At 38.3% G+C, this 24,462-nt stretch overlaps 1 protein-coding gene across 1 annotated transcript in view; it reads left to right on the top strand.

The window, feature by feature from the left end:
- Positions 1–20,381, top strand: part of hlcs (holocarboxylase synthetase (biotin-(proprionyl-CoA-carboxylase (ATP-hydrolysing)) ligase)) — a 44,521-nt gene extending 24,140 nt beyond the window's left edge. Inside the window, exons 7-11 of the mRNA XM_076750250.1 lie at positions 8,583–8,650; positions 8,839–8,999; positions 9,283–9,397; positions 16,702–16,915; positions 19,882–20,381. Of these exons, the coding sequence (XP_076606365.1) occupies positions 8,583–8,650; positions 8,839–8,999; positions 9,283–9,397; positions 16,702–16,915; positions 19,882–20,053 (730 nt within the window). The 3' untranslated portion in view covers positions 20,054–20,381. The remainder of the gene's footprint in view (positions 1–8,582; positions 8,651–8,838; positions 9,000–9,282; positions 9,398–16,701; positions 16,916–19,881) is intronic.
- Positions 20,382–24,462: the final 4,081 nt, after the last annotated feature.

Below are 24,462 nucleotides of genomic sequence, written 5' to 3'. Positions count from 1 at the left end.
CAAATGATGATCCCACTAAACGCAAACTAGATGGAATGGCATATCGCTGCAGAATGTTGTGGTAGCCATGCTGGTTAAGTGTGCCTTGAATTGTGAATAACTCACCAACAGTGTCACCAGCAAAGCACCCCCACACAGTATTTTTCAAAATTATAATGGTTTCACGGTATATGACGGTATTTTTTTTTTCTTTCGTCTGGAAGACAGTAGGGATGCACATTTTGGATTTTTTTTATGACCGTTAACCGACGCCCTTTAACGATTAATAACCGTTAACCGATAAGATTTAAATGCCCTTCCATGCTGCCATTCCGACATTCCGTCATTCCGACATGCTGCCATTCCGACATACCACCATTTAGACATATCACCATCCCGAAATACCGCTATTCCGACACACAAACGTCCCACCATTCCGACAAGGCTTTCCATGTAAGGAAAGGTTGGAATCAGAGAGTCACTGACTCTGCGCTGTCCGGTGTTGAACTGCAGATTTACAATGACGGCAAATAGTTAGATTACTCATCTAAAATGTAAAAAAAAAAGCTACAAGCTTTAGATATAATTAACAGTACTGTAGGCTTCAATCGTCTGCTATTGCTTTTTAAATTATGTCGAGAGCGAGCGCGCTGGTGATTTCTTTAATTGTGTGTTCTGCTTCATTTCCAAAATAAAGTTTGAGCTTCTGAAATCTGATTTTCAAACAGTTCTGATGGAGCTCAATGTTTATCTGGATGATGCGGCTTCATTCCGAACAATTTTACTGTAAACCTGGACGACCCGCGACGTGTCTGGAGATAAAAAAATAATATTCAATGTAATGTGTGTTTTGTGCGTAATTGCATACAAGGATACACACCCTCCCCTACTGTACAACACGAAGGAGACTGGAATTAGTCAGTGACTTCAGGTGTCATCTGCAGAGCCGTCATTGATATCTGTAATATTAATGTTGCATATGATGCCAGCGTGCATGGAGACACACGGGCTCAATGGAGAGCTGCGCTCCAGCTGGCTGCTGTGACAGGTCACTGACACTGTGTTTCTGCTTACAGTCAGTGATCCCTGAGATTCAGACATGAATCTAACATGTTTCACACTAGCCTGAGTTATCTAGCTAGCCCGTTATCTTCTCAGACCGCCACGCGTCACACTTTCTCCTGGCCATCATGGAGGGCAAAGTTCGCTGCGATGGTCCTCCATCGTCTGATGCTGGATGCTTGTTTCTTAAGTGGTACTGCATTGTACTCGTACTGCCGGAGTATTTCAGTGCTGTACCGCATAATTTGCAAATGACCTCCTCCCCTTTCCGGTCGAAATTGTCCCACACAGAACTCCTTTTTGCTCTCTTCATCTTTGCTGTAAAGTGGGCTGTGATGGAAAGCACGTGATGGCATGTGTTGCACCTGTCGACACGCCCCCATGAGTTGATTGAATTACGTAGCTTAAAAACAAAATTGACCGTTAGTATTAATCGGTTAGAGTTACTGTTATCGGTTAACGGTTAAAGGGTTAACCATGTGCATCCCTAGAAGACAGGTATGTCCAGGCGCTCATTTGGGCAGAGTATCGTTATCTCGTCAAAGCATATGGAGAAACTCCTCTGTCGAAAACACTTTTTCAGCCTTTTTTTCTGTTTACTATTGTTCTTATCTCCCATAAAAGGACAAAATGAGAAAAAATAAAACAGTAAATAAAACAGTAAAATAACGCCTCTACCTGCTCAGTGTCCTCTGTGAGCACTCTGCTCATTCATGTGTAAATGAGACCGAGCAGTGGAACTAACTGCATAGTTTCACCGGTCAATAGCTCAGCAACCCATTGGTCAATTTTGATGATCGACACCTCTATCAACCAGTCAGAGTCAAGAGATTCGAGGGGCAGTGCCCAAATTCACCATAGTAACACCAATGACGATCCAGAAGGAAGCAAACCTAGAGATAGTATATCGCATGAAGAGCGCTCCATCCACTCTAGAAACCCCCTCCTCTTTATGTAAATCAGAATCAGAATCAGAAAAAGCTTTATTGCCAAGTACGATTTTACACATACGAGGAATTTGTTCTGGTGAAGTTGGTGCATGACACATCTGCTAAAAATAAGCTATTAAAAAGTAAAAAATATAACAATATAAATATATATAGACAAGTCTGTTTTTTGTTTTTTTTTTTGTCAGAAACACAATCTGTTATGGCAATGTCAATGTGACAAGTAGAGGCAGAGGTGGGGTGTGAAGAGTGTTGGGGGGGTTCAAGCCTTGTAGACAAGGCTGACAGCAGACGGGAAAAAAATGTTCTTGTGGCGTGAGGTTTTGGTCCTGATGGACCGCAGCCTCCTGCCGGAGGGGAGTGTCTCAAAGAGTTTGTGTCCGGGGTGTGAGTGATCAACCACAACCTTTCCTGCAGGCCTCAGGGTCCTGGAGGTGTACAGGTCCTGAAGAGACGGGAGATTGCAGTCGATCATCTTCTCTGCTTTCAAATGATACCAGGCTTGTGTGGTTTGCACGAAGTGGTGAAATGAGCAGATGCTCTTTTCGTCTACGCTATTTTCCTCTTTTGTTACATGCACATATAATTTATTGCTGTATGAATTATGTTTTGTTTGGGTGGCAATGCTTGGTAGAGGCTTTTAGGCATAGGTTTCTCCCCGTCATTCTGGTATGCTACAAGTTAGGATTGGTGCTTCCTATGCTCACGCATTGATCATCTGAATTGCGCGAATCTCATGCTGCCCCCTGTATAGGCAGCGCTCGTATTGAACAAGTACAAGATTGAAACTTGGCTGAAGTATTTTCTGCTCGGTATTTCATACCTGGGATCCAAAGTGTTGATCATCTGCCTGAAGCCTTGTTGTTCTAGAGTGTTAAGCGGGGCCATGTCTTTGGCTAGGTGGATAGTGATAGAGTTTGTAATCTCGATCCCCCGTTTGCTTTTTCTTTCATAGGGAGTCCCTCTAGCAAATGTGCCTTGAAGTGACATTTGGCTCGATTTTTCTTTAGCTTTTCCCATGTTACCTGCTGATGTGGAGGGCGCTGATCTTCAGCCCGGCAATAGTTGTTTTTTTTAAACCAAAAAAACAACAGACACGGCTCCTCTATTTGGCATAAGTTCTTCTGTGTCATCATGTTGTACTAGTTCTGCTGCTTCCATTTTGGAACTTTCAGTGTCTATCCCATCCATCTTCACCGTAATGTAACACCAGAGCACTACAGTTTACCTTCACCACACCCCGCACCATGCATGTTTTGAAGCGCAAAACTGAAAACGGTCTGTCCGAAACAGTGTCACGTGTCGCAGCGTTCCAAACATTGTGTAGTCACATACACTGGTGTGGTGGTATATTAAAAATTTCATATCATAACAAAAATATACATCTGTATTCGGTGTGAACTGGTATACCGCCCAGCCCTACTGCTACTTGAACTCTGTGAAGCATTTATGTGGGCTCTAATCTGAGGTGCTGTTAACTTGCAGTTTCTGAGGCTGGTAACTCTGATGAATTTATCCTCTGCAGCAGAGGTAACTCTCTTCCTTTCCTGTGGCGGTCCTCATGAAAGCCAGTTTCATCATAGCGTTTGATGGTCTTTGCAACTGCACTTGAGGATACCTTCAAAGTTCTTGAAATTTTCCAGATTCACTGGCCTTCATGCCGTAAAGTAATGTTGATGAATGACTGTCGTTTCTCTTTACTTAGTTGAGTGGTTCTTGCCATAATATGGATTAGAACAGTAATCAAATAGGGCTATTCAATGTATAGACCTGTGTACCAACCCTACCTCACAGCACAACTGATGGTCTCAAACACATTAAGAAGGCAAGAAATTCCAGAAATTAACTCTTGACAAGGTATACCTGTTGAATTGGAAAAACATGCCAGGTGACTACCTTATAAAACTGATTGAGAGAATGCCAAGATTGTGCAAAGCTGTCATCAAAGCAAAGGGTGTTGTTTGTTTGGATGTCTTCAGTATTAATCTACAACGTAGAAAAAAAAAAAAACATTGAATGAGAAGGTGTGTCTAAACCTTTGACTGGCACTATATCAGGGAAAAGCATGTTTTCTGCCCCCAGAATGGCAGCTGTTAGATACTGTGATGTAAACAACAGGACCTCAATAAGAGGACTTGCTTTGTCTAAAAAACACAGAAAGTGGAACTTTCAAGGTATGTTGTCAGCCTAATTGATGATGCTGTCCAGAACCTCTGCCAGACCATGCAGGCATAGTCCTGACAAGCGGTCATCAAATCAAGGTCATTCATTGGTACCTCAGCTGCCCTGTGGTAATGGAGCAGCCCTCTCTCATTGATCACTTCCAATAGTGCAATTTGGAAATGATAATTTCTGCTGTCCCTCAGTAAATAGGATTAGCTCAATTAATCACATTTACAGATTAGTTTGTCCTCTCTTATTGCTCATCCCTTTGATGCTGCTGAATGATCAATCCAAACACGCTTACGCACAGCAAATCCTGTTTCAAAATAAGCATCGATGGCAGAAATAATCTTTTAGTTTGAGATACTTTAATCTAGAAAGTGAGAGGGTTGTTTGTGGGGGGGATAAATGGCTTTTAGAAAAATCATATCTTAACTGACATCATCAAATCCACCCATTTAAGTAGTTGGATTATGTATATGTTAGGAAATGTAATAGTAGAATCTGTTTAATTCAATCCTGGTTTTGTAGCTTTACATCTGCCTGTGAATGTAACTCACCTTTATTTCCAAAGTGACTGACACCATGCTGTTGGAAAATGTCTTTATCAGGTCTGTTTTGGAACAGCTAACAGGTTCATGCCTTGGGTGGGTGAGAAGCCTGTTTTATGGAAAGCAGATCACTCAATTGTTGCTTTTTGTTTGCTGTCATTCATCTGCTTTATTGCTGTGTTGGAGTCTGTGCTAGAAAGATGGTGCCATGCCCATAGCTTATGATCACAGGTCCTCCTCCACCTTTATTTTTTCAGAGTTGACTCTGCTAGTGGGCGTTTATCCTCCTGACCTGCTGTATCTGGGAGGGTGACCCCTGTGGCTTAGCTGCCCCATAAAACAAAGAGTCCAGAAGCAGGGATTTAGAGAGCTGTGGTCTTCTCATGAGGACAATGTGTCCTCTCTCTATCAGATATGCTACTTCGCATGTCATTGTTCAGGTCTTATTGTAGTGAGTAGATGACGATGCTCACATAGTGATCTAAGGAGATGAAATGGATAGTAATAGAGCAACAACACAGAGGGTCCACATTTTCTGTGTATCTGTGGCTTTTAATCACCTTCTTTCTCAAGTAACCTTTTTCTTTTTTCCCATTGTGTAGCAGCATTCTTCGCTATTAGAGCTGCAGCTCCACAGAAAATACGATAATGAAAATAACTTTTCATTGTAGCCCTAATGGTAACTGGGAGAGAAAAGGTGAACACTGAAATCCTTATCCAAACCCAAACAACTCCATTACAAACATCCATCACAGTTTTTTTGTTTAAATAAGGTAACTACTTTAATTTGAACACGTTACAGTCTTCTACCTGTATGGAAATAATGAAATGAAAGTGTAATTTACTGTCCAGTATCACTAAATGCCTTTGAAAGTTAGTCTGCAGAGCCTCCCACAGTGGAAAACACTCTGCTACAATGATGTATGAGCACAGGAGTTTTGAAATGAAACAGACTATTGGCCAAGTTACTGTCTTCACCTCACTCAGAAATAGCTGAAAGTTTTATAATGTGGTGCAATTTGGTGGACTTGTTTACTGGAGATGATAGCTGATAGCTGATAGCTGATAGTGGTTTTTAACAAGATACTTCTTGTTTGACTTCTTCTTTGAAGATGAACTACAAAATTACTAATGTGTGTGTGTGCATGCATGCGTACGTGGATGCGTGTATGTGTGTATGTGTGTATGTATGCATGCATGCATGCATACATACGCATGTGTTCAGCATGCATGCATGCTGAACACCATCCAGGTGCTGCACTGTGCCTTTTTCATTATGTCAACTTAATTTTATTAACAATGTACAAATACATTTTTATAGAAGAAAAGAATACAATTCTTATGTGAATCAATTTTTTTCTCCCACTTTGACCTACTCACTGTATTTGTGTGAGCACAGTTCACTTGCATTGCATTGAGGGATTATTACCCATGAAAATTTCAAGTAGGAGTATTTCAGTGTGTGAAGAATGAATTGCGCGGAGTGAGTTTAATCAGGATTGCTGAAAGGCATCTTCAGTTATCAGCAAATATATACAGCAGGGAAAATAAGCATTGAATGCGTCTACATTTTTGTCAGTAAATATATTTCTAACAGGGCTAATGAAATGAATTTTTCAAGTAATCACAAATACAAATAAATCAAAACAAATAAGACCATAAATTAAGTTATGTGAAATAAAGTGGAATGACACAGACAAGAACTATTGAACACATGAAGAAGAGGAGGTGCAAAAAGGCATGGAAAGCCATGAAACATACCAGTGCCAGCACTGTTGGGGGCCATTATCTGGAAGTGGAAAGAACATAATTTCACCTTAAACCAGCCATGATCACATGCTCCTCCCAAAATTTCTAACAGAGGAGTCAAAAGAATGATCCGAAGAGTTGTCCAAGAGCCAAGGACGATATGACTTCATTCAGTTGAAGGAACAATGAATGGAGAAATGTACAGAGATATTCTTGATAATAATCTGCTGCCATCCATGCTGAAAGATGCTGAAGCTGAAGAGAGGGAGGACATCAGCAAGACAATTATCCTAAACACACAGCCAAGGAAACTCTCAATTGGTGTCAGAGAAAGAAAATAAAGCTGCTAGAATGGCCCAGTCAATCACCCAACTTAAATCCGATATAAAATCTATGTAAAGAACTCAAGATCAGAGTTCATGGAAGAGGCCTGCGGAACCTTCAAGATTTGGAGAGAGTTTATGTGGAAGAATGGTCCAAAATCACACCTGAGCAATGAATGTGACTATTTTCTTCATACAGGAGGCGTCTTGAAGTGTTTGTTGATGTCATTATCAACAAAGGCTTTTCTACCATGTATTAAATCATTTTCAGTTCACGTGTTCAATACTTTTTGCCTGTGTCATTCCTCTTTATTTCACATGACTTAATTTATGGAGTTATTTGTTTTGATTTCTTTGTTTTTGTGGATTACTTGGGTTGTTACTGACATCTGGTGAACAATTCATTTTCAGTAGCCCCATTAGGGGCGGCTGTGGCTCAGGAGGTAGACATTCCGAAGTATCTTTGGGCAAGATACTGAACCCCAGAACTGCCATCGGTGTGTGTATGTACGTCGCTTTGCATAAAAGTGTCTGCCAAATTGTAGTTGTAATTGTAGAAATATGTTTACTGACAAAAATGTTGACACGTTCAATACTTATTTTCCCGGTGTAATAGGCCATGTCCACTTGCAGTAATTAAGATGGCACTTAAGATTTTGGTTAATACTTGCCTCACAAAATTTTTTCCACTTGATTTTGAGATACATGTTCTTGGTATTTCTAGTGTTCCCTATACAGTATGTAATATACTTTGGTCGTGCTGTTTGCAATCACGGCCTAAAGATATGTATCCAGAATTATGGTGATTGGAGAAATCGTTAATTAGGTTAGGGTCATTTTTCTACCAACTGCCACCCCCTGTTAAGTTTATTGGTTCATGCAGGCCATGTTGTCCAACCAATCTTTTTCAGTTATAAAAGAAATGTGTATCTTAGTCCGGCAATGCTCCATACCCATTTTGGTGGTGATATAATCAAAATCCAACTAATTCTATTTATGTTACTGTTTAAAAAAAATCTAAAATTCAAAGTGGTTGAAAACAGTTGCGCATCATACCCAGTTATTGGGTCGAGTTTCATGCATCTAGGTCATTGCATCAAGCGGTGAGCCTGGGTTGTGCTCAAAAGAAGGAAGCAGCTCAATTGGCCAAAATTAAAGCCACAAGCAGCAACAAGCAGCTTTCAGACTTCACAAAGGTGAGCAGAGTAGCTTCAGCTAGATATGTTTAAACAAGGAGTGAGACCTATCTTGTTTCATCATCACAAAGCCTGTAGCATTTCTATAGTGATAAACTCAAAGTTCCACCAGGTGTGCCCCCATGATCATATTTGGAGGACACTCTGGATATCTCCATTGAGTTTCATCTGGATTGCTCAAAGGCACATGCACTTATCAGTATGGCTCTTCAAATTTTAATTAATACTTGCCGCCAGAACATGTACACTTAAATTGGTGAAATTCTGTCCAATTCAATTGGGCTCATATTTCTTGAATAGCACATACACATCATCTCCAGTGATGGGGCAGAGTTTCATGTTTCTAGCTCATTCCAACTCGTGCAATTTCAGTTGTTGTAGTAGAAAAAAAATAATAAACATATACACAATAGGATGGTGACCTTTCAGGGCTTGAGCCCTAATTATAATAAGAGGGTTCTGTCTATTCAGAGTTTAAACCCTAATAAACCGGCACAAACACAATCAGTTTCTGCACCTTCAGGGCTTGAATCCCAGCAAGAAAAAAAGACATGGCAACCATCATTTCCACTGTCTTCGTTTTCTGTGTTCATCATTCTTGTTTCCTTTCAGACTGACTCTTCATTTACCAAAGGATGTGGGCTTAATAAGTGTAGCTGCTCGACAAAGCCAGGGCAGAGGTCAGTGCTCCAGCATACTGTAAACCTGCATACAAAATATTCACACATATGTCAATTGATTTAACATACATGAGTTTCAATTGCATTAATTTGGGTTTTCATTGATCTTATATGTCAGAAGTATGTAACAGGTGTTTGGTACCACTTAGCGTCCCCTTGTATGTTTTCTGTGTTTGCTGCTGCTACAGGTCGGGGTAGGAATGCTTGGCTCAGTCCTCTGGGTTGTGCCATGTTCACTCTAAGGGTCCAGGTTGATCTGAGCTCCAGGCTTGGACAGAGGATTCCTTTCCTGCAGCATTTGGCTGCTCTGGCAGTGGTGGAGGCTGTTCGCACACTTCCAGGATACCAGGTATCAGTCTTCACACTTTCCTGCACCAGCTTCCTCAACATTAGGATATTATCAGACTGTATTAGCTTACACATCTCCTGTGATTTGGCCCATATGCTGTACATCTGAATACACCTGACGCTTATGTCTATAGTAACACAACATCATGTTGTATCACTGCCATGTTATGTCTCAGAGGGGTTGTATATCAAAGTCAATGGGTATTTAATTAAACAAATGTCTTAAGCTATAAATGTCTTATGTTAATGACTGATGATGTTGAATACATTTCAATCTTCGTCAGGACATAGACCTGAGGGTGAAGTGGCCCAATGATATCTACTACGGTAAACTAATGAAGCTCGGGGGAGTGCTGGTGACTTCCACTGTAATAGGATCAACCTTTCATCTGCTCATAGGTAAGAACTCCCCTTTATCACAGACTGGAGAGTGAAGACTTTTATTGACAGTTCTCTTTTTCATTCATGTCAATGAACCCTTTCTTTACATGAATGGTCTAATACCACTTCTGATTTCTTAATTTGCTTATAAATTTCAAATTGGAAAAAGATGGTGGCTCTTCTTGAAATGGCAATTGCACTGTTCAGAAATTAGAGGGGAAAGGCTATAATTCCTCAAATGTTCCCCCAGTATGACATGTTCACCTTCAAACCTGTGAAAGTTTAAAGTCAGCTCTTTAAACTCATAGTCACTGATTAATTTCAACTAATATGCTGTTGATCAGTGCTAATCAATATAAAATTGGTAAACATGGATCTTCTTGACCTTTTGGAAAAGGTGAAAAAAATATACACACAATGATCTGTTGTGAAGTTCGACTGAATGGTCCAAAGCTAGTAAATAATTTTTTTTGTTGATGTGCAGGTTACACCAAACATACCATTTAATATGACTGCTAAATTAAAGAGATTAAATGCAATTTTGTTTACCTTCTGAAGATCACTCTAATGAATTTATCACTTACTTAACATGTCTTATTCAAAATGGTAAAAAGTAAAGTCAACCAGGAAACACTGAATAAAAGAACATGAGGTGTTCTCTTTCAGTGTCAGATCAGTCGATGCAATTTTTCATATATTTCCTTTTTTCACATTTTGGTACAGGACACGTCAGGGCTTACATCAAATTCTAAATGAGGATATAATTTTTAAAACACATTATGTTGAAAATAAGCAATTTCATTGTTTTCAACATTATATACTATATAATGTTGAAAATGAGACATTTCAGTACAGACATTTCGAAAACAGTATTGGATGGCCATGATCTTCGGGTCCTCAGATGGCACTGCATTGAAAAAACAACATGATTCAGTAGTGGACATCACTGCAATGGCTCAGGGACACTTCTACAAACCAGTGTCTGTTAACACAGTTTGTCACTGCATCCACAAGTGCAAGTTGAAACTTTACCATGCAAAGAGGAAGCAGTTTATAAACCAGATCTAGAAACACTGCCAAAAAAGTCAAAATTTAAAATTTATTTTGGAAATCATGGACACCCGGCTTGTTATCAGTGTACACTTCAAAAGACAGCATCCATAATGGTATGAGGATGCATGGGTGATCTGCACATGAAAGCACCATTAATGAATGGTGAATGATATATACAGGATTTGGAGCAACATATGTTTTCAGCAAGACAATGCCAAACCACATTGTGGATGTTTTGTTTTTTAAACTGGCCTTTTTACAGTTCTGATTTGTCATACATTGAAAATTTTGCCTCATTATGAAACATAAAATACAACAAAGGACACCAGGAACTGTTAAGCAGCTGAAATCATACATCACATCGTACAGCAACTGGGCTCCTCAGTTTTCAAATGCATACAAAGTGTTGGGAAAAGAAGAGTTGATGCAGCAGAGTAGTAAACATAACCAATTTTTTGGCCAGCAATTTTTTTGAAATGTGTACCTTGTAAGAAATTCTAAATGAGGATGTCATTTTCAGAAACAATGACATTTTTCAGTTTCAACCTTTGTGTTATCCTCAATTAAATATGTGGTTTCAATGTTTTGTAAATCATCACATTCTTTTTCTATTTACATTTTGCTGTGTCCCAACTTTTTGGGAAACAGGATTGTTCTTATAATAAATATAGGGTCTTTTAGCATGTAATTTAAAAAGCCCTCCCTATGGGAAGTTTTTATTTTTTCAGCATGTTACAGTATAATGCATAAGACAGCACATTACAGTGGGTCTAGATTGTGGAGTATCCACTCATCCAGGCGATTGTAGGCATTGTATCTTGTGAAATGTGAATTTTGAAATGCATATATTTATTATGTTTTCCTGAAATCTCTTTGTTTTGGATGTTGGTTGAATTGTTTGCCGTAAGTCAGTTATACCTACGTGTTTCAGGCCTTGGATTAGTAATTTGGCTGCTTTTGATAGTGAAATTGATTTGGATGATGAGCAATCCATTCAAGGGTGAAAAACCAAATTAAAGTCTCCATCCACAATGCACTGCATAGGAATGCCTTCTTTATATCTAACTTGCACTCTAATTCAAATTATATGGGGCACGACAAGTAATTAATTACTTTGAGTTAGGGATGTAATGATGTATCGAATCTCGTGATATCACAAAATAACTAATACAGGGACTGTGACGCTATCTACCATGACGTTAAATCATTATTTACTCTTTTGGAAAATAGTTTTGTTTTTGTACAGCAGAGGGCGTGTTGTGGATGAAAGTCATAGTAACCAAGAAGACAGACTCATATTATCCTTAGCCAAGTACTGCTAAAAATAAACCCAGCGAGAAAATGATGGATGAATGTGCCGATAATGAAAAAGAGATTGACGATGCTCCATTGACTTTTACAGTTGATATGTGGCAGCATTTTGGTTTCCCGGCATCAAGAACTGACAATGATGAAAAGGAAACTGACAAATGCAAAACAATATGCAAATACTGCCAAATGACAGGGAACCACACCGCAGGAAACACATCAAACATGAGAAGTCATTTTGCACATTGCCACCCAGAAAGACTCAAATCACAACAACAACTTGTTGTGCAAAAATGCTTCATCCAGGCCAGAGGAGCCTGAAAAAGTATTTTGAGCCCTGCATCCCCATAACAGCCCAAGAACAGAAGAAATAACAAGATGCATCTATGAATATATATAGCCAAATACTTAAGGCCATTTTCTGTGGTCAACAGCAATGTATACAATTCCATCAAGGCCACACTTTAGTCGCACAGCTACTAAAGATTCTAGCTCTTTACCAAGAGGTAAACATAGCTGAGGTTTTGAAATCTGCTGTTCTGGAGTGGGAGCTCGACATGAAAAATAACAGCTATCATTGACATTAACCATTAACTGTGCTGACCACCAAACAGAGACTGTTAAACCTGCTACTACATAAACTGATCATGGATGTGGTCACCTGATGGAACAGCTCTTTGAATTATTTTACAAAATGTCTGATACTGAAATGCTAAAATGCTGCATTGTTTTTGTTTTGAAATTGTTTGAAATTAGGTCATGCTGGCTACTTTTATTTTATTTTATGGAAGATGGAAAGCGCCAGCACTTTAAGTAATTTTTATTTCTTCTTTGTAATATGCAATATTGATTTGTGGACTTAATATCAAGGTATTATCGTACCATGACATTTTGGTTACGTCCCAAATTAGAGGGAACTAGTTTACTAATGCAACTTTCTGTTATTTAAAATTAAGTATTCAAAGTAGGCCTGCTGTCTGACATCAACTCTTATCGCAGCAGATGAAAGGGTGTTGCATTCTTTCTTTGCAGTGTGGGTTCAGACTTAGGTACGTTTGTTTGGGTCCAGGGCTCCTAGGTTTCCCAGTGAGGCATTACACTGTGTCCCACTGTTGCTCTTGGCGACAGGTAGGCAGGTGCTAAATCTGATGAATCTTGATCCGTCTGAACTGGGTTGGATAGAAGTTCTACTAATTTTCTTTCTTAACTAAACTAATTTAAATAAACTTATAAAATCTTGTTGGCCAGCCAACAAGTTATTATCAAAACTTGACTGAAGTATGAAAATTTTAAATAAAAAGAAAACTGGCTTAGCTTTCACTGATGTAGGCTAGAGACACAAAAATGCAAAGAAAAACTCATAGAAAACTAAGACTAGTTAACATGGCAAGCAAAATTTAATGTAAAACTAGTTCTGAAAAACAGGAAAAAGAGAAATGAGCTAAATAAGTGACAAACCAAGAGAGCGAGGCTGAGCACAGACGGTTTTACTCCTGTCAAATTGGATGTGTTTGGAGGTGGAGGATGATCTTTGGCGTTCAGACTGTGATACACCTTCACCTAATAATTTTTCTTTGTTTGAAAAAAAATGTGACTTCTTCTATTTTATAAAATGATCTAACTTCCTATGTGTATGCGCAGCAGGCACACACTCTTATGATCACTGTCAATTCATAAAGACATAAACATCAAGTTATTTGTAATAATGTGTATTTCAAGCATTCATGAAAGGCATTGTTGAACATCTTACTGCTGAACTGACACAAACATAAATTCAGTCCTAATAAATGGAAGGGGTTGATTACCCAGTACACTAACAAACAAATCTTACACATAATCATGAACATAATGATTACTGAGATCTTATTCACAATTTTGCAGCCTCAAACAACACAATCCCTGCAGCCTCTAACAGCACTATTTAAAGGTTAATGGAGGTAGGAACAAATGAATTTTTAAATAGGTAGGAACAAATTAATTTTTAAATTGGTTAAGTTTACAGTGGGGAACTCTGTAAACTTGAATGAATGAATTTTTAAATCGGTTAAAACTTAACCGATTTAAAAATTCATTTGTTCCTACCTCCATTAAACTTTTAAATAGTGCTGTTTGAGGCTGCAGGGATTGTGCAATATTTCTATGGGTTTTTACCACAGGGTATGTGCAATATGTGCAATGTGCAATATGTGTTATGTATTTGTATGTGCAGAGGTGTCAAGTAACGAAGTACAAATACTTCGTTACTGTACTTAAGTACACTTTTTAGGTATCTATACTTTACTCCATTACTATTTTTTCTGCCTACTTTTGACCCCTACTCATTACATTTTCACACAAGTATCTGTACTTTCTATTCCTTACATTTTTAAAATGAACGGTCTCGTTACTCTTGGTTTAAGTTTAATGTTTTGGTTTTTTTTTTAAATTATAATTTTTTTTTTACATCGTGTGCGCAATCCAATACAGATCAGTGGCGCCAATCCTCACCTATGAGGTCAAGTGTAATTGAATGAATCATATAAAACAAACGCTCATTGGTTAGATGATTCATCCCATTTGTGCTGACACAAAAGGAAGTCGTCAGAACAGAAGCTAGGTCGTAAGCAAGCAAGTGATCTACAATCTACACACGCGAAATATATGGCACGCATCAATCATGTCTGAGTTGGAAAAGGATGGCGAAACATCTGAGAGGTCGGAAACAGGAGATGGAGACGGAGACCTTCCTCACCCGTGGCCTTATCTAAAAGAATTTTTTGAAATCGTCGGAAGCAAAAACGACTCCTGGCAAATGCAGTGCAAACTCTGCACCCCGAAGACACACGTCATTTTGGCTTTTAAAAACTCTCCGTCAAATTTGAAAAAACATATAGAGGAAAGCTGTTTTTCTCTCTCTCTCTCTCTCTCTCTCTCTCTCTCCACACACACAAACTTGGGCTACATAGAATGTCTTTTCACCCAAGTGTTCTGGCAGTTTTGCAGGCCTGAATACCTCTTGAGATTTGTTTTATTTGTTTGTTTGTTTTTTTTTTCTTGGTAACCGACCTGACATACCCTGGGAGCAAAGGATGTTAAAGCAGTCAGAAACAATTCACTCCTGAAAGCGCATGTTATGCCATTTATGGGTTTGCATGTAATGAGAGGTCATTACCTCTACCTCTACCCGCTACCTCTGGACGTCTAATTGAATTCCAATAAAGTTTGAGAAAGAACATGTTCCTCTTGTTGCTTTGTCTTTGACAGTAATGGGTTTATGATAATGCTGTGTTTTGGACCACACGTATAATCAGTTTCAAATTAAGCTTCCAATCTACGTATATAGTGGCATCAACTAATTTATTATTATTTTTTAAAGGTTACTTTATACTTTTATACTTTAAGTAGGTTTTTGAGCACATACTTTTTCACTTTTACTTGAGTAAAGATGTCAAGGTGATACTTCAACTTTTACCAGAGTGTTTTTAAACTGCAGTATCTATACTTTTACTTAAGTAACAAATGTGTGTACTTTTGACACCACTGTGTATGTGCAATGTTGACTATGTGCAATTCATTATGTTGTTTGTTTTATCACACTGTGGAGGCATGTTGTGCGCAGCATACAAGTCCAAAACAAATTTCCCCATGGGGACAATAAAGTGTATCGTATCGTATCGTATCGTATCGTATCGTATCGTATCGTATCGTATCGTAATTTTCACCAGGCAATGTTGTTCCATGGTAAAAAGAGGTTCAAATGATTGATTTTATAGTGGGCTTAATTTTACATAGAAGAGATGTCAAAGTTATACTTAACATGAAAAAAAGAAATCTGCTACATCATTTTAGCTGGACTGATTAAACAACTAATTTAAATTAATTCAAAATCGGTTACTAAAGAACAATGTCTCAGAGTTCCTTTAACTCAAGAATGCATGTTACATGCAAGACAGACAGACAGACAGAGCAGGACAATGCCTTATAGCTTTCCGTATGGGGGAACCTTCAATACAGGGCTCTAGAGTTTGTCTTAGAGACACTAACAATTGAGTCTGTCTCTTTTGATTTGTCAGTATTTTTTTTCTTGATGAGTTGAACCCTTCAATATTTCAAAAGATGCCTATTAATTGGCCCATGATATTAGTTCTGTAGATAAATGTCTCAGCAGGATGTGTATCATAAAAAATACCTCAGAGAGTGTCTGATTGAATTCCTGTTTTGGTTTTCGAAGTTGTGAAACAACTGAATCTAGTGATAAGAGTCTAGATCTGAAAATGACATTTATATTTGTGTAAGTAAAAACTTTTATCCTAATAAGGGACCACACAAAACCCCCAAACGTCCAAACTAAAAACCAGCCAAGTAAAACCCTACTAACAAAACATTAGGAAAGTAGCTTTCTTAAAAAACAGTGGTGGCCACGGAAACTGCTGAAATTATGAGTATGGCATGTAAAAGTAAGAGATTAAAATCAAACAAGTTAAAGAGAAAGGAAGTGGTCAAATATTAACATTGTACCATTGGTTTGCAAAATATGTCATCAAACTATTGTTGAACTACCTATCTTCTTACAAGCTTACAAGACATGGGCTCTCTCAATATTGTAAGTGTAAACATACAGCATGTAGGCTGTTTAATATGCAATAGCCCATGTATCAGTTGGTTAATCAAAAGTGGTCCATTGTCTGTGTTCACCTGGGGTATCCTCCTTAAATAACCCCCACTAAAAACATGCAAGAAGATCACCACCTGACCAATGGTGACAAAGGAAACTGGGTCCCCGGGCGCCGGTCGGATGGCAGCCCACCGCTCCTGGTCTGCCGCGGAGGAAGGATGAATAAGATGGGTTAAATGCGGAGGACAAATTTCACCGATTGCATGGCGTGTTCGCATGTATGTTGTGTGACAATAAAGGGGATTGTCCCTCTGATTCTTCTTCTTCTTCTTCTTCTAATATTTCTTGAACATAATGTGCCCTACAGGCTGTGGGTTCAATGTGACAAACAGTAACCCAACTGTGTGCATCAATGACCTGATCCAGCACTACAACGTACAGCATACCAGCAGCCTGCAGCCGCTTAGCTGTGCCCAGCTCATCGCTCGGACTGTCAGCTGCCTAGAGGCACTCATCAACAGCTTCCAACAAGGAGGCCCAGATGCCATCCTGCCCACCTACTACAAGAGATGGCTCCATAGGTGAGCATTGCAGACACCCCACTGTGTAGAATCAGATGAATCTCTTCATGAATGCACACAAAAGGATTCCCAAATGCATTTCGTGATTTATATATAAATGATTCTGTCTATGAGAATATTTTCAATGCACATAAATACTTATCGTTGCATGTAAATGTTGTAAAAAATCCACATATTCAAAAATGAAGTTTCACATATTTATTTAATGTATTTCTGCTTCACATACAAATATTTCTTGTTTTGAATAAATTTAATTGCAATCAGCAAAAACACATTTAGATGTTGTTACATTTATTCACACTATTGAACCTACATTTAATGCTTGTCATTTATGAACTTCACTGCATTTCTGTGGAGGTGGAGACTCCCCTGCCACAGTTCGATTCACAAATGCATTTTATTCAAAAGCAAATTATGTGTAGTTTTTTTTTGTGTTTCCTATTCATTTCAGTCAATCACATGAATTAGAACACCAGAAGAAAACAAATTGCCCAGCATCTCTCTTCACAGGGAGACCTAGTTGAGAGAATGCCAACAGTGTGCAAAGCTGTAATCAAAGCAAGAGGACAGTTTGTGAATGCTGGGTCAACAGTCTGTATATTAGGGCTGCCACGATTAGTCGACTAGTCACGACTACGTCGACTATCAAACTTGTCGATGCGTCGTCTATTTTTTTTTTTTTAAGCTTTGTTTTTCTCTCAAAACTGTCGCTGTACCCTCCGCTGCCTTGTCTGCCTTTCTGTCCTTGACGCACATGCGCAGTAGTGGTAATCGGCGCCAGCCGTGATGTCACTGAACTGCCTGACCAGTATCATGGCAACCAGGAAGGAAGGAAGGAAGCACGTCGTTGTGGCTGGTTCAACTTCTGACAACGAAGAGTGACAGTGGACAGTCGTCTCCATAAGCTAATTGGCTAGTTAGTCGCTAACATTAACGTAAACATTGAGCTATTTACTTATATTGATAGCTGTAAACGTTAACATTAACGATAACGATTTCATTAGCCTTACCACACATAAAAAAAGAGAGCAAGCCTTTCTCTGGCACATGTAGAAATGCTAACTTTCCTGGCTATGAACAAGAGCCTTGTGTAAATTGGATTATATCAGAGTCAGAGTGCAGTAAAGTTGAATACAGTTGTGAGCACTGAGCACAAAATGCACTTTTGTTATATTTGAGTGAGACCAAAACTTAATTTTTGTGGATAATGTCCTAGTTTCAGGTGCCTACCTCATTTGATTTTGTACTATTCAATACGTGAAAATGTAGCTATGTTTCATGCCAGAGACAAATGAAGTATTTATTTTTGTGTTCTTTAGGCCAGTGCCTTGTCCTTATTTTACTCAGCTGCACTTTATGCTACATTTAAAGAATTGTTTGTCGCTACAAAGTTCATTAAAAGTTGAATGAACTATCATCTTAATTGTCTTTATTTTTAGCTAGCACATACCTTAGACACTTCAAGCTGGAAGCTAATGATGGTTATATAAGAGCAGCTGCAGGCTGGTGCGATAAGCTGCAATTTACGTATGATCCGACAAGTCGACTAATCGCAAAAATAATTGGTGACTAGTCGAATATCACAATAATCGTTTGTGGCAGCCTTCCTGTATCTAAATGTAACAACATCTAAATGTTTAATGATAAAAACTGCAAATGCTTTGACAACTGTTTTCCAAAGTGTTCGTTAGCCCATATCATAATATCCTTTTTACAATCATGTGTTCAGAAAGTAGTGAACCTCGCTCCATCCTTGCTTGTGAACAACTGAAGGATGTCCCTTTCATACCCAATCATGATACTATCACCCTGTTACCAGTGAACCTGTTTACCTGTGAAGTGTCCCAAACTTTCCCAGCTCTGTTTCCCCTGTCGCAACTTCAAATGTGTTGCTGGCATGAAATTGAGAATAAGCTTATATTTACAAAAATCAATGTAGTTGCTGAAGTAATATATTGGCTTTGTACTTTTTTCAGTTGAGTATATGTCAGAAAGGATTAACAATATTAATATTAATATATTAATATTTTTATTTTGACCACATAACTTTGACATATATCCATATTCATAATTTAAAAACGAGTTATTTATGGTAAATTAGCATGCTTCTGAAGTGATTAAAAGTAGAGGACTATTTTATATCAGATTTTATATGGGTTGCCCACTATTACTCCATTTAATTATGGTGGTGCCTAATTGTCTTAAATACAATTTATGAATATAAGACTGCACAAATAGTTTGTATTCATACCTTGCAGAAATCTAATAGTATTAACTTATCCTCCTCTAGTAGACCAGTCAGTGTTTACGATAAGCTAACACTATTGAGCTATCTAACTAGCTGCGCAGACACTCAAAGTGTTCAGCATTGTACTGCACAACGCATCCCTTAAAACTGAACAGTCCATATTAGTTAATAGTAGTGTCTCTGTGACTGGCAAGCCCACAGGAAATTGTTGTAATGTGAAATGTCTGCCCATGGTCCCCGAACAACTTGATTGTTTCTTATTTTGTCACCCTCCCTTGCATCCCATGAAAACTGATGATAATACTTTGCATTTAGTATTGAAATGACATGCAATATACCTCTTCACTTGATTTTCTGTGTTGTGATTTAATGTTGCATGAAAATTTCATGTCACAATGAAAAAACAGTTATTCAGTTATTTTAGACAAAAAACAAGTTTATTATTTTATTATGATACAGTAAATGCCTACATCTGACAGAATTTCACTTTATGTCTTTGATGTCTGGGTTTAGGCATTTTAAATCTTCCATATACATCTGGACTGTTCAGAAATTAGTGCAGGAGGTGGTGGGTCATCTTAGTCTTAAAGGCTCCCACTGTTGGACTAAGCTTAGAAGGAAACCTCTTTCAGTTGCAGAGTTTTGTAAAGTGTCCTAAACCCTATAATAATATCCTGAATCAGAACTGTGACAGTGGCTCTCTGTGCTCTAACCTCAGCGGGACTCATGTGCGTCTCTGGAGTGAGGATGGACTGGAGGCTGAAGTGGTGGGTCTTGACCACAATGGCTTCCTCAAAGTGTACAGCAAGGAGCAGGGTGTGGTCTCGCTTGAGCCTGATGGAAACTCCTTCGACATGCTGAAGAATCTGGTGGTCATCAAGCAGCGTTAGGACAAAACTGAGCAAACGCAAAATCATTGTCTCATTCACAGTAAACCAATAACTGGGTTACTTAGTCTGACATAAAACTTTATGTAAATATATAAATGTATCATGGTTTTCTAATTGATTAATACATTGGTAAATACTTTACTTGTTCAAAGTGGGAGTATTGTTATCCTCTCCTTACATACATTTGTACATGTTTGGGTAATTTGTTGGAAGACAAACAGTAATGACAACTGGCTTTAATGGCAGCCACATGAAATGTCTGCGTAAGTAATGGGTCATGAGCACAAATTTGTCTGTTGCCAATTCCAGCAAAATAAAGATTCCCACAAAAATATGTTGCTGACTTCTTGGACCAGCTTTTGTTCACAGTCAAAAAGAAAGGGCCATTGTAACTTCAGTGCCCTAAAATTATATATAACATATACATATACGTATGTATGTGTGTATATATGTATATACTTGTGTGTGTGTATACATATGTATATATGCATACACATATGTATATATATATATACACACACATATGTATATATATATATACACACACACATATATAGTATATTTATTTATAAAACGGAAGGTGTAATCCAGCAATCTGATTGGCTGTTAACTGTGATATAATGAGCGTATACTACAGCTACTATTCTAAAAAGCCTTATCACAGCATATCACTCCACTTCAGGGAAGCAACAATGTTTCAATGACAACAACCAGCTGTTACAGTACGCAGCAAAAAGTAGCCGGTTTTGATGTCCATTTTTTTAAGGCGTTAACAACATTCAAACACCCAGAGGATGTAATCCACATGTTTTTTTTTTTTAAATTATGTATTATTGTATGCAGAATGAATTGATTGAAAATCTATGATTGTAGGCTGAAAAGACCTTCTGCTTCTATATTAATTATATTTTCTATGAATAGTTTTAAGTATTCCACTGCACGTAATTCATTTTTTTTTTAACAAACCACATAAAACACATTGTAAAATAAAAACAATAGCAATTTATTGGTAACCTGAGAGCAATGAAGTTACAATTTCAACATTTCAGCTGTATCAAAGTTTAACTGCCAAAAACTCAGACCATTAATGAGTCAATGTAGTATATTCAGATGTATGTGTCTTCTCATGTTAAGCCCCAAAGTGACCTTTTTGTGTAACAACAGATTTGCCCACATAAAACTGTTGAGATCACTGACATTTGTCTAGGTATGGCATCACAATACAAACTATTTGTCCATCAACTTGAGATTTTACATTTTCATTAAGGAATTTCAACTAGTTGGAAAAATAATGGGCTCTTCTGTTCAAAATAAGATCACGTCTTTGACTTCATAATATGTTTAGTCTCTTTCAAGTTTGTTAGGGAATTGTGCAGCAAACACAATACCAGGCATTGAGGACAAATCAATGAACATCAGCTTGCCCAAAATACTTTCAAGTCCAACTACTGTCCTTTTTACAAGAACTTCCATGAGGCTCACAATATGGAAACATGTCCCACCTGTCAAAGTATCTTGTAGAAGATTTATGCTTGCAACTGCAAATTCATCCACAAATGCAAGTTTATCTCATTTTGACCTTCGCTGGTTTCTTTGTAGGAACATAATAATTCAATCTGGCCATATTTGATCTGCATACCATCACAAAATAACACTGTGCAATTGTTCCGTCTTTTGGCTTTGACATACTGCTTGGAAGTGTACACGACTTTCCCTATTTGGGCTCTGTTATATGCCTTGACAACATTATTATGTAAACCCTGACCAAGAAACTGTTCCAGAAGAGACATATCATCAGTTTCAAGAGATCTATTTAATGATGCCCCTAACATGGCCACACTATTGACAACATTACTTGTTTGATAACTAATGCCATTTGTCATTCTTGCCAAAAACTCGGTAGCTACTGTGTTAAGCTTTATGTTTTGTGTGATGCTAGGGAGAGACTGTATAGTCTTTACAGCATTCACCATTTGGAGAGGTATATTCTGGGTCCCATGTATAAGACGAAGCAAGTACCCATTTTTGTCTTCAAAGTGAAAGCAAGAGTGTGTCCACAGAGGTCCAAGAGCTCTTACACTATCGGCTAAATGGACAAGTAAGTGAATATTGGCTGTCATGTATCGTTCACCATAAAGTCCACTCATTTGAGAACAGAAATTCCAGAGTAGTTTTTCAGCATGATCCATTTGCGCAGGGGTTACTGACTCCATCAAAATAATAAAGATTGCTTCACTAAGGAGCAGGAAATGGTTGTAGAACAGTCCTGCAAGAATGCCTCGGAATACAACTGGCCCAAAAAACAGCAAAATGGACCGATACTCAGATGCCTTAAAGAACATTCTGTGAGAAGACACAGAACGAGGGAATCTAATCATAAACGGTGGCCTTATTTCTTTCATCCGTTTGTCAACTTCTCTGATTGATCTAACCATACTGAATGCACAGTGGGAAAACTCTGTGGAAAACCACAAAAACATCAATAGACGCATTACTCCCAGTAGTACAGAGTGCATATAGTCTATACCTGTACCCAAGACCAAATCATAGCTTTTTAGTCTGCTGAGAAAGGTAGGTCCCTTCACCCCACGTACAATGCTGTTGGAATCATGTGCCATCTTAGCATTATCTACAAACCCCTTGTGGGTACGAGGCGGGCCTTTGGGATCTGTCTTCTGGAAAGGAAAGGCATGGACATGACCTCTTTCTCCTGTCTTCACTGTTTGACCTGGCTGTTCACACTTTAGACACCCAAACTGTCCATTGAATTGAACAGTATTAAGCACCAATGCTTTTGCGGGCAAATCACAGGTTCCTGCAATGGTAAAGGCTTTGCATATGAAAGGTTCTTGAGCTCCTGCAAACTGAACAGAAATTCCATCTCTTTCGATTTTGTTCAGAGTGTCACTTAGTGGTTCAAGGAATGTCAACATTGACGGCTTTGAGTCCCCAAACCAAAGACCTGCAAATATCATGTTTTCTCGTTTAGTGCGTTCAACAAAGTTTAACTCGTTTATGACACAATAAATAGGCCAAACAGAAAACTTTGAAGACTTAAAAATGGGTATGCCGTCTGTGTTCCACATTAGAGAAATGTTTCTGGAATCACTGAGAGGCCCATTGCAAGTAGTAAATTTCTGATAGGCTTCTCCGTCATATATTTCTTCAAAACTGTCATGACACTTTTTATGTCTATTAAACCTGAACTTAAGTTTTTCTTCAAAGCCTTCCTTAGCAAACAGTCTCTTCAGCTGTGCTTCAATGGGAACCTCAATGAAATAGGAAGTTGACCCCTCCATCAACACTTTGGCTTCACAGGTTTTACACTGGGTGTCTGCACTCTCAACAGTCATGAAGCATGCACTACAATATTTGTGCAAAAGCAGAGAGGAGGAATCGTCAAAAAATTGTTTAAATTTGTGTAAATTCTTAAGACATTCAGTCTGGATATCAGAGGGGCAGTGCAGAGAGATTAGTGTAAGCAAGTCACTGAGAGCTTTTCCTGTTATTTTGTGTCTGTTTGCAAAAGTCATTATGAGGAGAAGACTCTCTGCAACAGAAATTGGTGCATTTCTGTAAAGTGGACGATCTCCAGTGTTTGTAGAGCTTTTGGGTTCTGTTCCCTCCTCTTGGTCTAGCTCTAAACTGTCCTCAAATGATAGGTCATCATCAAATGACAGATCATCATCAAATAACGCATTATCATCTAAAGTCCCCTCTTCAACAAATGCAGGTAGGTGCTCAACAAATGCATCCATGTGAATAGGCTCTTCAGGCTCTGATTCAACATTAAGTCCAGAGTGATGCATCTCACTTGTGTGTCCATAGCACTGGGATGAATGGTTGGCATTATGGAGATCACACAAATTTGTGATTAAAGAGTCTTCCAGATCAGCAACGTCATCAGCTTCCAGATTAGTGGAACTGGTCACTTGCTCAGTGCGGCAGTCATCTGACCTCCAGTTTGTGGATTCTAGACAAAAGAAAAAAGTTATAATATATTTAGCAAATTTGTTTTCTTATAGCAATGAGTCATTTACACCAATTGTTGAAAAACAGTATTGGTACATTTATGGCTTACTTGTCTCGACATGTTTATTTTTCAATATACTTATGCTACACACATTACTAATTACTAGACTATTAAAGTGTTATAGTCACTTGAGCTGCCAGTAAAACATTGACAAACCAAGTGAGTTTTGAAAGTCTCACATCAGTGTTTTATTGGATACATTAACTTTTATCTGAAGTAACGCTGCAGTTGATCAAAGTTTAAAGCTTTACAACATGCAATTTCTTACATTGCCACTGAGTAAATAAACTACATGCTATCTTGGAAACTGGAGGAAATGGAGTTAGTTGTTTTACATTTTTGCACATTTGTTACCTCTGTTCTCCGGTCCTTGTGT

This window comes from Chaetodon auriga, chromosome 15 (genome assembly GCF_051107435.1).
Source record: "Chaetodon auriga isolate fChaAug3 chromosome 15, fChaAug3.hap1, whole genome shotgun sequence".
NCBI classification, from domain to species: domain Eukaryota; kingdom Metazoa; phylum Chordata; class Actinopteri; order Chaetodontiformes; family Chaetodontidae; genus Chaetodon; species Chaetodon auriga.
This window is presented reverse-complemented; position numbering and strand designations above follow the sequence as displayed.